The sequence below is a fragment of the Macrotis lagotis genome, chromosome X (assembly GCF_037893015.1).
Source record: "Macrotis lagotis isolate mMagLag1 chromosome X, bilby.v1.9.chrom.fasta, whole genome shotgun sequence".
Taxonomy (NCBI): Eukaryota; Metazoa; Chordata; class Mammalia; order Peramelemorphia; family Peramelidae; genus Macrotis; species Macrotis lagotis.
In genome coordinates this window covers 257190955-257203148 of record NC_133666.1, presented here as the reverse complement: position 1 = coordinate 257203148, position 12194 = coordinate 257190955, and the positions used below count along the sequence as shown (strand labels likewise).

At 33.3% G+C, this 12194-nt stretch overlaps 1 protein-coding gene across 4 annotated transcripts in view; it reads left to right on the top strand.

Annotated features, from left to right (window-relative positions):
• The window catches only part of RNF180 (ring finger protein 180), a 253819-nt gene that overhangs the window by 39407 nt on the left and 202218 nt on the right, over positions 1-12194 (top strand). For 2 of the 4 annotated variants that reach the window (XM_074201759.1, XM_074201758.1), the window contains exon 2: positions 9988-10135. Coding sequence is in view for 1 of the 4 variants with exons in the window: in XM_074201761.1 (XP_074057862.1) it covers positions 5715-5837 (123 nt within the window). In the remaining 3 variants the exon portion in view is untranslated. Of the gene's footprint in view, positions 1-4579; positions 5838-7955; positions 8791-9987; positions 10136-12194 lie in introns of those variants that run through there. The other 2 variants (XM_074201760.1, XM_074201761.1) reach the window with 2 other exon arrangements.

Genomic DNA, 12194 nt, shown 5'->3' with positions numbered 1-12194 from the left:
ATAAATTCCTCATGGAGTATATAAAATTCTCAGAACCTTACAGAAACAGAATGTGATCACTCATAATTTAAGGAAGAAGGATTCATCACTGTATGGAGAAAAGTCTAGGATTCTCTGAAAATATAATTTTATGGTTTGTTTAGTATCAACATCCAGATCACAATTTTGATGCTAATATGAAAAAGTTAATTTAAGATGACTAGCAAATTTTTTAAGATTTTATTCATTTTGTGTTTTACAATTTTTCCCCCTAATCTTCCCCACCCCCCAAGTCTTTACATTGTTTCCATGGTATACATTGATCTAAGCTGAATGTGATGAGAGGGAAATCATATCCTTAAGGAAGAAAAATTAAAGTATAAGGGATAGCAGAATTACATAATAAGGTAACAGTTGACTAGAACATTTTAATATCCTTTTTAGACCCATGCCATTATTTTATCCTTATAACAGCTGAAGGTCTGCCAAAAAAGTAGGGAGTCATTTTTGTGGGATTTTTAGATCTATGACAATGATTCTGTTGATCTGGATTCAGGACCACAGACAGCACCTGATTGCTTTCATAGACCTTACATTCTGGTAAATACATTTTGGACAAAAGCTTTCCTCACAAGTGGGTTAGCAATATATAGATGTAGTGTAGATTCATTTCCCCTGTTATGATAATGTTTTATAGGATATGGGTGATAGGAAATAAATTGAACATTTGGGCCCTTGGCAATTGTCAAACCATCAGCTTTAGAATTATCATTAATGAATAGCAACAAAACCTTATTGGTATGTTTTCCCAATCAGATTTTCACATTCTCAACATGATTCTTAAAATTGAACTTGTGTATTGAAGTTTAAGTGCAACTGGGGTATATTTCTGAGAGGGAGCAGCTAGGTGGAACAATCCTCAAAGTCTGGAGGATAGGAGTTTGAATCCAGCCTGAGACACTTGACACTAACTGCATGACCTTGGACAAGTCACTTAACTCTGATTGTCTCACATCCAGGTCATATCCTGTCATCCTGATTCATATCTGATCACTAGAGCTAGATGATTCTGGAGGAGAAAATGAGGCTGGTGACTCAATACAGTACCCCTCATTCAAATCCAATTCACATGCTTGGTATGGCATCATCTCCCTTGGTTGTCCTAGTCTCCTTAAAGAAAGAAGGACAAACATATTTCTGAGAGAATAACAGGAAAGGGACTGAAAAATGGCATAAAATTTTTTTGTAGCTGTACCTTGGGAGCCAGTGAGTAAAGAACTAGCCCTGGAGTCAGGAAAGGATGAATTCAGTGTGACCATGGGCAAGTCACTTAATCTCCATTTCTCTAAGTTTCCGGAACAGTGAAATAGTGATAATGATAGTATCTGTTTCTCAAGGTTGTGAGATTCAAATGAGAAAATCAGTGAACATTTATGAAGGACCTACTCTGTACCTGTTGATAATAACTATGTGCCAGAGACCTTGCCAAACACTAGTGTTAAAAAAAGAGGCAAAATATAGGCCCTTCCTGCTTTAGGGCTTATTGGGGAAAGGGAATGTAAACAGATATTTACAGTGAAGGTTATATATGGGAAAATAGAAAATCATTAACAAAGGGAAGGCATGAGAATTTAGATGGATTAGAAAAGATTTTTATGAAAAAAATGGGATTTTAATTGGGATTTAAAGGATGTGAGAGAGGTCAGTAGTCAGAGCAGAGGAGAGAAAGTATTCCAGAAATGAGGACATTGAGAGAGAATGCCTGCAACCAAGAGAATGGAGTGTTTTGTTCATGCAATAGCCAGAAAGCTGGTGTTAATGTATTGAAAAATATGTATTAGGGAGTAAAGTTTAAAAGACTGGAATGGCAGGATGAGGGTAAGTTTGAATACCAAAAAGAACATTATATACTTGATGCTGAAGGCAATAGGGAAGTGCCTAGAAATTATTGAGTTGGGGTAGGGATGAGCAGAATGATTAGACATTCTACTTTAGGGAAATCACTTTATTGGCAGAATAGAGCATGGAATGGAATGGGGAGAGATTTTGGCAGGTAGGTCAGCAGGTTATTGCATTAATCCAGATGTGAGGTGATGAAGGTCTGCCCTAGAGAAGAGGCAGTGTCAGAGGAGAGAAATGGGCATATTACCAAGATGAAATCAACAGATATTGGCAACACCTTCATTATAGATAGGTAAGTTGACTTTCTTGATCAAAGAGAGCCATGTCACCATATAAATGATGACATGACTTACACATTATGTTTATTATGGTGAGAAGAGTTTTGTACAAGGACATCCTCCCTGCCTTTTCCAGAACTGTTTCACAACTTGGCCTGATTTGATAGGAAATAGGACATCTGGTGATGTCTGGATGCTGTGGAAATCCTTAGCCTTATTGATGTGATTTCTCTGCCTTATCAGAGAGGCACCACAGTGCTCCAGCAATGCTGGACATAACAATAAAATGGTGATTTTTTAGTGACACTTTAGCCACACCACAGTATAGCCAACCTGTCTCTCAGTTGTCAGTAAGGTGATTGAATTGTTCCACTCAGCTTTGCAACAAGACTTCCTCTAAAACCCAAAGACTTTGGTTTCCTGGAAGCTGCCCAGCCACTCATGGAAATAATGCCCCCAGTCAGCATCATTTATGGTTGGAACTGTGAAAGTATCTGATTGTCTTCAAACCTCTAACTTTTGTTCTTGATTAATGAAAACATATTTGGCAAATACTTTTTCTCTGGTTTGTTTTACTCTAGTCCAAGAATTTCACCTCTAGCAGCACAATATACAAATATACTTGACTTTCCTTAATCACGGCCCCAAGTCTGAAAACTAACAAGTAGAACCAGGGTCTTGGAAGCATAGTGGCTTGCTTTGCAGCAACTGCCAGTTTGTTTCCAACATCCAACTATGAGCTTTTTAATTGCAGTAACTTTATACTACTGGGTGAGAACAAGTGAAGAATTCATAGTGACTCCAAGGTGGCAAGCTGAGCACTCAGGGGATTGTGTTGTCTTCTACAGAAAAATATATGAAAGGAGTGGGGTGAAGTTTAGGGAAAAAGTAATTAGTTCCATTTTGGAAAAACTAAGTTTAAAATATGTACTCAATATCCAGTTCAGTTGGAGATGTAAAATTGGGGGTCAGCAGAGAGATTAGGTAGATTTGACAATCATAACCATAGAGATGGTATAGTCATTAAATCCTTGGGAACTAAAGTGGAGTAGTATAGTGGGATAAGAGGAAGACAGAATCTTTAAGGGACACCAATGATGAGAGGGTATGATCTGGAGGAAGATACAGCAAAAGAAATGGAGAAAAAAATGATCAGAGATGTAAGAGGAAAACCAGGAGAGAACAGTGACCTGAAACCAAAAGAGAAGGGAGTATTCAAGGAGGAAAGAGTGATCACCAGTGTCAGAGGCTGCAGAGAGGGCAAGGAGGATTGAACACTGAGAAAAGATCATTAGATTTGGCAACTGAGAGATCAAGAGGAATTTAAGAGGAAGCAGTTTTGGGGGAATGAAAATATCAGAAGCCAGATCATAAGGGATTAAAAAAAGTGAGGGGGCAGCTAGGTGGCACAGTGGATAGAGCACTGGCCTTGGAGTCAGGAATACCTGGGTTCAAATCCGACCTTAGACACTTTACTAATTACCTAGCCATGTGGCCTTGGGCAAGCCACTTAACCCCATTGCCTTGAAAAATCTTTAAAAAAAAGTAAGAAGAGAGAATGTAGAGCCCCCCACAGCAGACGGCAGCAGAAAAGACAGATCACTGTAGTTGTTAGTGGGGAGAGAAAGAGAAAGGACAAAGTGATCACATTACTCTGTAACAGTGGACCTTGTACAGACTAGGGGTTTAATAAGTGCTTACTGCTTTTCTCCTGCTTGTTCCTACTTTTATCTTCTATTCTTGTTATGTTTGAAAATAAAGCATCTTTGGGAAAAGAATTAGGAATAGGTAGATCTTGGATCTCCAACTCACTATTAGAAGTTTTATGACATGTTCTGCAAGTGTATTTGGAACCCTAATATCTCTCTACAACTCCTTCCCAAGGTAGAGATGAGTAGGAATCAGAAGTATAACAAAATGATTTTTTTTGTTTTTTTAAAGGCAATGACTTGCCCAAGGTCACACAACTAGGTAATTATTAAGTGTCTGAGCCAATTTGAACTCAGCTCCTCCTAAATCTAGGGCTAGTGCTCTACTCATTGAACCATCTAGCTGCCCCAACAGAATGATTTTTTTCTCACTCTACTGGTGAGTAGCTGGTTGAGCTTAATTTTAATCCTTGTATATAACAAAGCTTTCTATTGGGGAAGAATTTTCCTTGTACCATGAAGAAGAAAAAAGTGAGCTGAAGAAATTATGCGGAAAAATATTGATTTGATGATTCGTGTGGCAAGAAATCACATGTGTGAGATGGCAGTACCATTCTCAATGAATATTTGTTGATTTTCACATCAAAATTTAATTTTAGTCTAATTTAGAATACTATTTTATAGAAATACTTCAAGAATTTATTTTTTAAAGTTTCAATATTCTTAGTAAACTACCTGAACTCCATTTTTTCTTAAGGAAAATACTTTTTCCTTTCAATTAAATGCCACCTGTTAAAATACTTTCTCAGTCAAATTATTTGTCTCAAATTATAAGTTTAAAAATAACCATTTATAAGCCACTTCAAGAAATGGTAAGTATCCTTGAAAAGATGGCAGAAGAGTAAATTCTGTAAGAGTTTAGTCTTATTTTCCAATTCACATCTTAGGTAGCAAAAAAACAACTGATAGTTTTCATACCAGTAGAAGGGCAAAATGAGAAAAAAGTCTTAAGTAGAAAACTTTTGATAAATAAAACATATACTAATGGATATGAAGGGGGATTTTTCCTATTAGGTATTGTGAAAATCTGAACCTATTCATTTATTTCCCTCTTCTCCCTGTTTTTTAAAACAACTTCTCAGACTGTTAATCCCATTTAAACCTATTATCAATTAGCCATTCTCAATTATTATGCTTGATGCTCTTTTGACTGCACTCAGAAATTTCAAATATTTTTCTTCTGTATTAGAATTTGGCATTGTTCTTTGCTCAAAAGCTCCATGAGATCATTAACTTTATCTTCTTGTTCTTTAATACCCATAATGAATGTAACAACAATAATAAAAATAATTTATATAGGGCTTACTATGTGCCAGGCACTGTATTAGGTACTTTTAAATTATTACTGCATGTGAGATATAGGCTTATCAATATTGTGAAATCATTTTCTGAAGCTTCTAATTTTTATTACACATGCTAAGTAAGATATGTAGTATATATATTTGCTTATTTATTGCTTTTTGCTGCCATTTGCAGGGGAGGTAGTATGGAATAAAATTGACAGTTCATTATTTTTTTAAACTTTAATTTTTTGATAAGGCAGTGGGGTTAAAGTGACTTATTATGTGTTTGAGACCAGATTTTGAACTCAGGTCCTTCTGACTCCAGGGCAGTGTCTATCAACTGCGCCACCTAGTTGTCCCAATTATTGTTTACAACATCAAAACATTCAAACAAAATAAATAAATAAAATAACGGGGGAAAAAATCTCATGCATTACCACCACCTTCAAATAGAATGGTCAATCCTTAAATAATAACTGGTGCAATGCTTAGAACTTAGTAAAACAAATTTAGCCATAGTTCCTTCCTAATTGGGAAAAAACCCCATACATTGTTTCCTACAGATGAAAAAACTTAAAATGGGAATTAAAATGTATAGCCAAGAAGAAGTAGTTATTCTTCGTTGTTGGAAATGTATAGCAAATTCTGAGTGTTTCACAAACTGTGTTGGAAATCAGTTGTCAAAGGTAAGTATGACCCATTCTACTTTTCAGGATATTCAGTGAGAACTTCTTTAGAGAATTTTGGCTTTGTAAGTTCTAAGTTTGACCACTGAAAGATTCTGGGGGTTATCCTTTTCCTACTGATAATATTCATTAATATCCAGAGTTACCTTTAAAAGTTTTTAGTGTAATATTCTAAAGTTCAAAAGGTAGGAAATTTTCTTTATGAACAAATAGCTCTTGAAATTGTGGATAATCCACCATGCATTATAACATAGTCATTCTTTTAGGAAAGGGCAAAATCAAAGAAATTTGTCACATGGTTGTTCGGTATTGGATAGTAGCCATTATCTTCCAAAAATTCTTTGTTTTTGCTTGATACAATGGAAGAAGTATTAAATTTGGAGTCAGGAGATCTTACTCCTGACCTGGATTCCAGCTTTGATTCTATTGATTTGAAATGTGACCTTGAACAAGTCATCACTCTTTACTATGGGCTTCTTCGGTTTTCTCAACTATAAAATGAAATTGCTGGATCTCCAGGGATCTTTCTAAAACTGTAACATCCTGCAATATGATAAATAATATAGTATAATCTGAAAAAATGTTTAATTGGTTTTATGAGAAATTAGCCAAGAGATCATTGTTGGGAACATTGGGAAAATTAAATAATGTTGAACATTTTTTTCTAATCATGTAATCAAAAATGCTAAGTATTTTTCAACTTTTTATACTTCAAAGTGAAGCTCATGGAAAATCTTAGGGAAAGAAATTAAATTTGTTTTAAAATGAAATATTTATATGTAAATCAATTAAAAAATTCCCTGGACTCTTAAAGGAGAGCAGCAGAGAGAAAGAATAATAACAAGCTAAAAGGCAATACATTAGCTCCATTTGCTGCCTCATCAGTATAGTTTACCTTTCTTTTCCTGTCACCATCCTGCTAACATTAGCAATAGTTTCATAGCCATAAACCAAAAATCTGCATAAATATTAAAATTTGAATGTTTTGCTTTTTAAAATAACTTAGGAACTTAGCTTATATCTTTGAAAGATGTCATATTTGTCTGAGATATCTTGATCTGTAACTAGGAATTTGATTCATAGTCATTTTTGTCATTCCTGATTTTATATATATGCACTGCATCTTGTTTCATCTGTATTTTTTGTTTTTGATTTTTAATTAATTAGTTTTATATGAATTTCATAACTATACATAAGTATTAGATTCTTTTACAGCATCCAGAACCCTTCGATAATAATAATATTTTTTGAAAAAAAAAGAATAGTGTTGCAGAGTTAATAGAAAATTTTATGAGGACATCAGATGACCCAGAGTTCCACCTCTCAAGTAAACTGACTATGTAAAGAGGTTTATGAACTTGGATAGGAATAATTTTATATCTTTAGTTTCACTAATATCTAGAGAATTTAGCATTTAATTGAATTATTAATGTTGGCAAAAAGGCATAATTTTGAGAAAAGGTCCATAGATTTCATCAAACAAAGGGGAATCCATGACACCAAAAAGTTTAAGGACTATTAAAGTTGTAGAGAAGGTATTGCCTTGAATCCGTAGGAGTAATTCTTCCACTAGAAGTTCCTTATACAATTGAAATCACAATTATATTTTCTATTCCTTAAAAAAGAAAGTTTTCATATATACTTGTGCAAGACATATTTTTCTATGGGAAAAATAGGTGAAATTAGTTGATAATATCCTATTTATAATTAAATTTTCTATGTTTACAATCATCTTTGCCCAGTTTCCTCTCCTTAATTTCCAGAAAAAGTAAAGAAAATGCTATACAAAACAACTTTTTTCTTTCCCCGTCTTCCAGACTCTTAGTTGCTATAAGGAATCTTCTTTCTCAATGGCATGGAAGTAAAATTTTTATTATAGCTATTTAAAGAAAATCTATATACTTTCATTGTGAAGATAATATGCATTACTAATGGGTATATTACCTACTGTTTTAATATAAAAAGAAAAGCATGCCAAATTTCTGATATGCTTTTGTGGTTTCATTATAATATCTTAAAGTATAGCAGACTAATAATCCTTTATTTATTTTTAATTATTGCTTTACTAATTCTAAAAGATCAAAGAAATTAAATTCCTTTGGAACTTAATAATGTTTCTTCATTTGTAAAAGGAAATAGAATAGAATCACCAATAAAATGGAAAAGATTTAAAATATACTTCTTCGAAAAATGTGATATAAGTGTGCAACATTTCATAGAGAAAACTGGCAAAATCCTCATTGAATGTGGAGTTTTTCACAGCTCTACATAAGTACTGTATCTTATGCTAATTTATAACCCCCCCCACAGAGTGTATAATGGATATCCAATAAATATTTGCTAATTATTTTTATTGATTTTAATTTTAGTTATAATGCATAATTATCATTTCATTTATTAATGTGGGACCCTTCATTAATCCATTGAAAAGGAAACATAAAAGTTCCTATGTGTACATCTTGTAAATGTGATAAGAATTTTGAATCTAATAATAAAATTCAAGGCAAAGTCTATTAGCTTCCAATTTTAGTTCTGTAAGGTACCTTTATTAAGAAATTTTTAAAAGATTAAATTTATGCAATATCCCTCAATCTTGGAAATAAATTGATTGTCCATTAATGAACTTTACTGTAATGGAATTAGGTTTGCATAGGACAGAGAAAAGAACAATAAAATTGTGTCAGAGATATCAGTCTAAGCAGAGAGGCCCTACGTGGCTCGGTGGAAAGAGTAGAAGTCCTGGGTTCAGGTCTGCCCCTGACATGTAAGAGTTTTGTGACCTTGTGTGATAAACTTAAACCTGTGTGATTCTTGTTTTGCTCAAAAGTAAAAAACATAATCTACCTTAAATGTTTTAGTAGGAAACAAGGAAAACTTGGATATTTAACATTTATCTTGAAATTATAAAAGGCTTGTGACTGAACTAAAGTATACAAATATCGGGTACTACCAGGTAGGTTGGTATAGAAAGTATTTTCCTTTACATTTGCTACTATCAGCATAAATGTTTTACCATTTCTTTACCTGTTCTGTGTCAAGTAGTCACAGAAGTAGTTATTACTACTTTATCTAATTTGTGATTTACTTATATGATGGTTAAGTAATAAGTAAAAAGCAAATCTATGATATGTCTCTGTGTAATTTTCTACAAAATTAACTGTTGGCAAATTTCTTAACCTAGATAAATTGAAGATGGTGGTGGCTAATGAAGAAGTAAAGCAGATATATGGATATGAAATTAAAGATTTCAGTTTTAAATTAGTTTATTGAGATGTATTGAAATTATGATAATAGAAATGTTTTATACAGTAATTAATTTAAAATTGTAATAGCATTCAAAGCACAACTGAAGTTTTAAAAACTTGAAGGAACAAAGAACATGTAATACAATTATTTTAAATTAAATCATTTAAAATTCTTTCTACACTTTGAAGAGAGAACCTTGTGAAACCATTGGCTAGAAAATATGGTACATGGTTTGAATGGGAGAGGGTTCTTCAGCCTTTCTTTTTCAAGTAGTTGGTTTAAAACATGCAATGGTATGAAGAGTAATAGGAGTAGCTCACCAAACATCCACTGGTACCTATTCTTTTTAGATGAAAAATTTGGAAAAAACATGTGGTAAAAATAGAAAACATATTTGTACTTGTACTTCTGGACATAAACAGAAATTGCATTTAGATTGTCAATTGCATTTTTTACTATGTGGCAACCCTTTTATTTTACCTAGAATAATGTAGCTATTATATCAGACTTTTTAGATTAGAGTACCTAGAAATTCTGGAAAAACAGGTGAAATACTGAAATCAGTATTTTAATCTCAATTCAGCAGGAACCAGTTAGTATAGGCTGCAGTGCAGGGAAAGGTTAAAATTTTAAGTAATAAGTGGTCTCTGCCATTATACTACTTATGAACTAATAGGATCAGGGATTGGAGATATTCACTCTGAATAATGTCAGTCATCGTTATTTTCTTTAATTTTCAGTTAATTGTGGCCTTTTGTATTATTACATTTAATATATAAATGAATATAAGCCTGAGAGAGGGGGTCTTGAGATATTTGCCATGTGCATGTTGTTTGCCTAAAAGTCAGGTTGCAACTGGATTTGTGTCATGACTGATTATGGTTTGTCTCATTCCAATTCTCAGGTATAAAATTCAGATCCCTTTGACTTGAGGAAAGAAGTGGAGAAAGAGAGATTGAGGCTCTTTATTTGCTGTTTGCTGTTTGCTTGCTGCCAGTTTGCAAATGGAATTCTGCTATGACTGACTGGCTTATCTCTTTTTCCCTTCCCAGGTATAAAATGTCTTTCAAAACATCTGGTATCAGCTATTCAAAAATGTATCTGAAGACCAAGTGCTTCAAAGTTTTAAAACTAGATAGAAACTTTGCTTAAGTCCTTAGCCCTCCCCCCCCCAAAAAGTCATTTCATTTCATTAGAATTTTATTGTTATGTGCTTTTTTGCCATTTTAGCTTTATTTGAGGTAGAACAAGGTAGTACTATCTGATTCTTTTGATCAGAAGAGGACTGTTATTTAGGAAAAATTAACACTATAATTTAGACACATAGTTCTGGGGAAGTTTATAGTTATTGGTACCAATAGCAGGACAAGTAAATCTCTCCCAAAATACAGTCCTTTCATGTATTGATTGTGTAATCTATTAGTGGCACAACCACCATATGTTTTTAAGTATTTCAGTCATAAAGTATGATTTAACATCTGTCAAAAAGCTTCCTCAAATATCAGATATTTGAGAAATATAGCCTATTTAGACACATTAACTATTTTTTTTCATAATTTTACTATTTTGCTCTGAATTGTTAGATATTCAGAAATTAAACTTCTCTACACCATTATTTCAATATCTTGCAAACATGCTTTCATTGAGTTGTGGTTTAATATTATGTTCTCAAACAGAAAAGTTTAATTTAGAAATTACCCATTTGAATACTTTTTTTCTTCTTTAAAAAGAAGTTAGTTGATGGGGCGGCTAGGTGGCATAGTGGATAAAGCACCGGCCCTGGAATCAGGAGTACCTGGGTTCAAATCCGGTCTCAGACACTTAATAATTACCTAGCTGTGTGGCCTTGGGCAAGCCACTTAACCCCATTTGCCTTGCAAAAACCTAAAAAAAAACAAGTTAGTTGAAAACAGTATTTGTTTCGCATTTTTTTCTTATACATGAACTCTGGAAAGGAAATCCTTACATTTGACAGGAAGAGGAAGAAATCATTCCTCTTGTTATTTGTTCTTTCTTTTGTGTAAAAATGTAAGCTAACAAGTGGTTTGCTGGAGCTAGCTCATACATGCTTATGAATATTAAAGTATTTGCATATTGGAAGTTAGCAAAAACTACAAATCAGAGCTTAATTTTCTTTGTTTTATTGATTATTTAGATTCAAGAAAGTGATGGATAAAATCTTAATAACAAGATTTAACTTAATATTGAATATTTAAGTTAATGTTAACAACTTAACTTTTTTAGTTTTTTTTGCAAGGTAATGGGGTTAAGTGGCTTGCCCAAGACTACAAATACAAAGCTAGGTAATTATTAAGTGTCTGAGACCGGATTTGAACTCAGGTACTCCTGACTCCAGGGCCGGTGTTCTATCCACTGCACCTAGCCACCCCAATAACTTAAATTTAACCTAAAATTATTTCCTACCTTCATTTTTTTTTCAGAGAACTGGTTGTTAAATATTTGCCAGTTATACCCTTGCCTGACTTTTTCTTTTCTCGATTTAGATGCCAAGAAACTGAGAATTAGTATAGAGTACTCTAGTGAATAATTATCATAGTCTAATAAAATATTTTATACCATAATTTTAATTCCATAGTTCTAATACCCAAAATAGAAAAGGGAAAATCCAGAAAATGATCCTGTAATAAAGCCTGTTATCTCAAATGCTTATACATACAGAACTATTAAAAGTTGATAGAGAGCACAATAAGATCTAAAGTTTCTTATGCAAGGGGACAAATCTGATTTCACTATGACTTAGATGAAACCCATAACTGAACTATGACTCTGGATGGGTATACCTTTTAAAAGGTAAAAAAGGATTATATTACCTAAGGAACATTCATGTGAGGAAATGTAGGATCCAGGTGAGGTGAAGAATATGAATGTAAAAAGAGAAAAATAATAATTTTGTCATTTGAGTGCACTACAGACCACCTAAATAAAAAGAGGAAGGAGTTTGGGGAACATCACAAGTCAGGAACAGAGACATGATGTACTAATGATGAATTTCTTCAGTTCTCTAGACATCTGCGGGAGCTCTCTTTTGGCACAGTGATAGTTTTATCCTTCAAAAGATGGAACAGTTAGGGAGAAGTTCTATTCTGGATC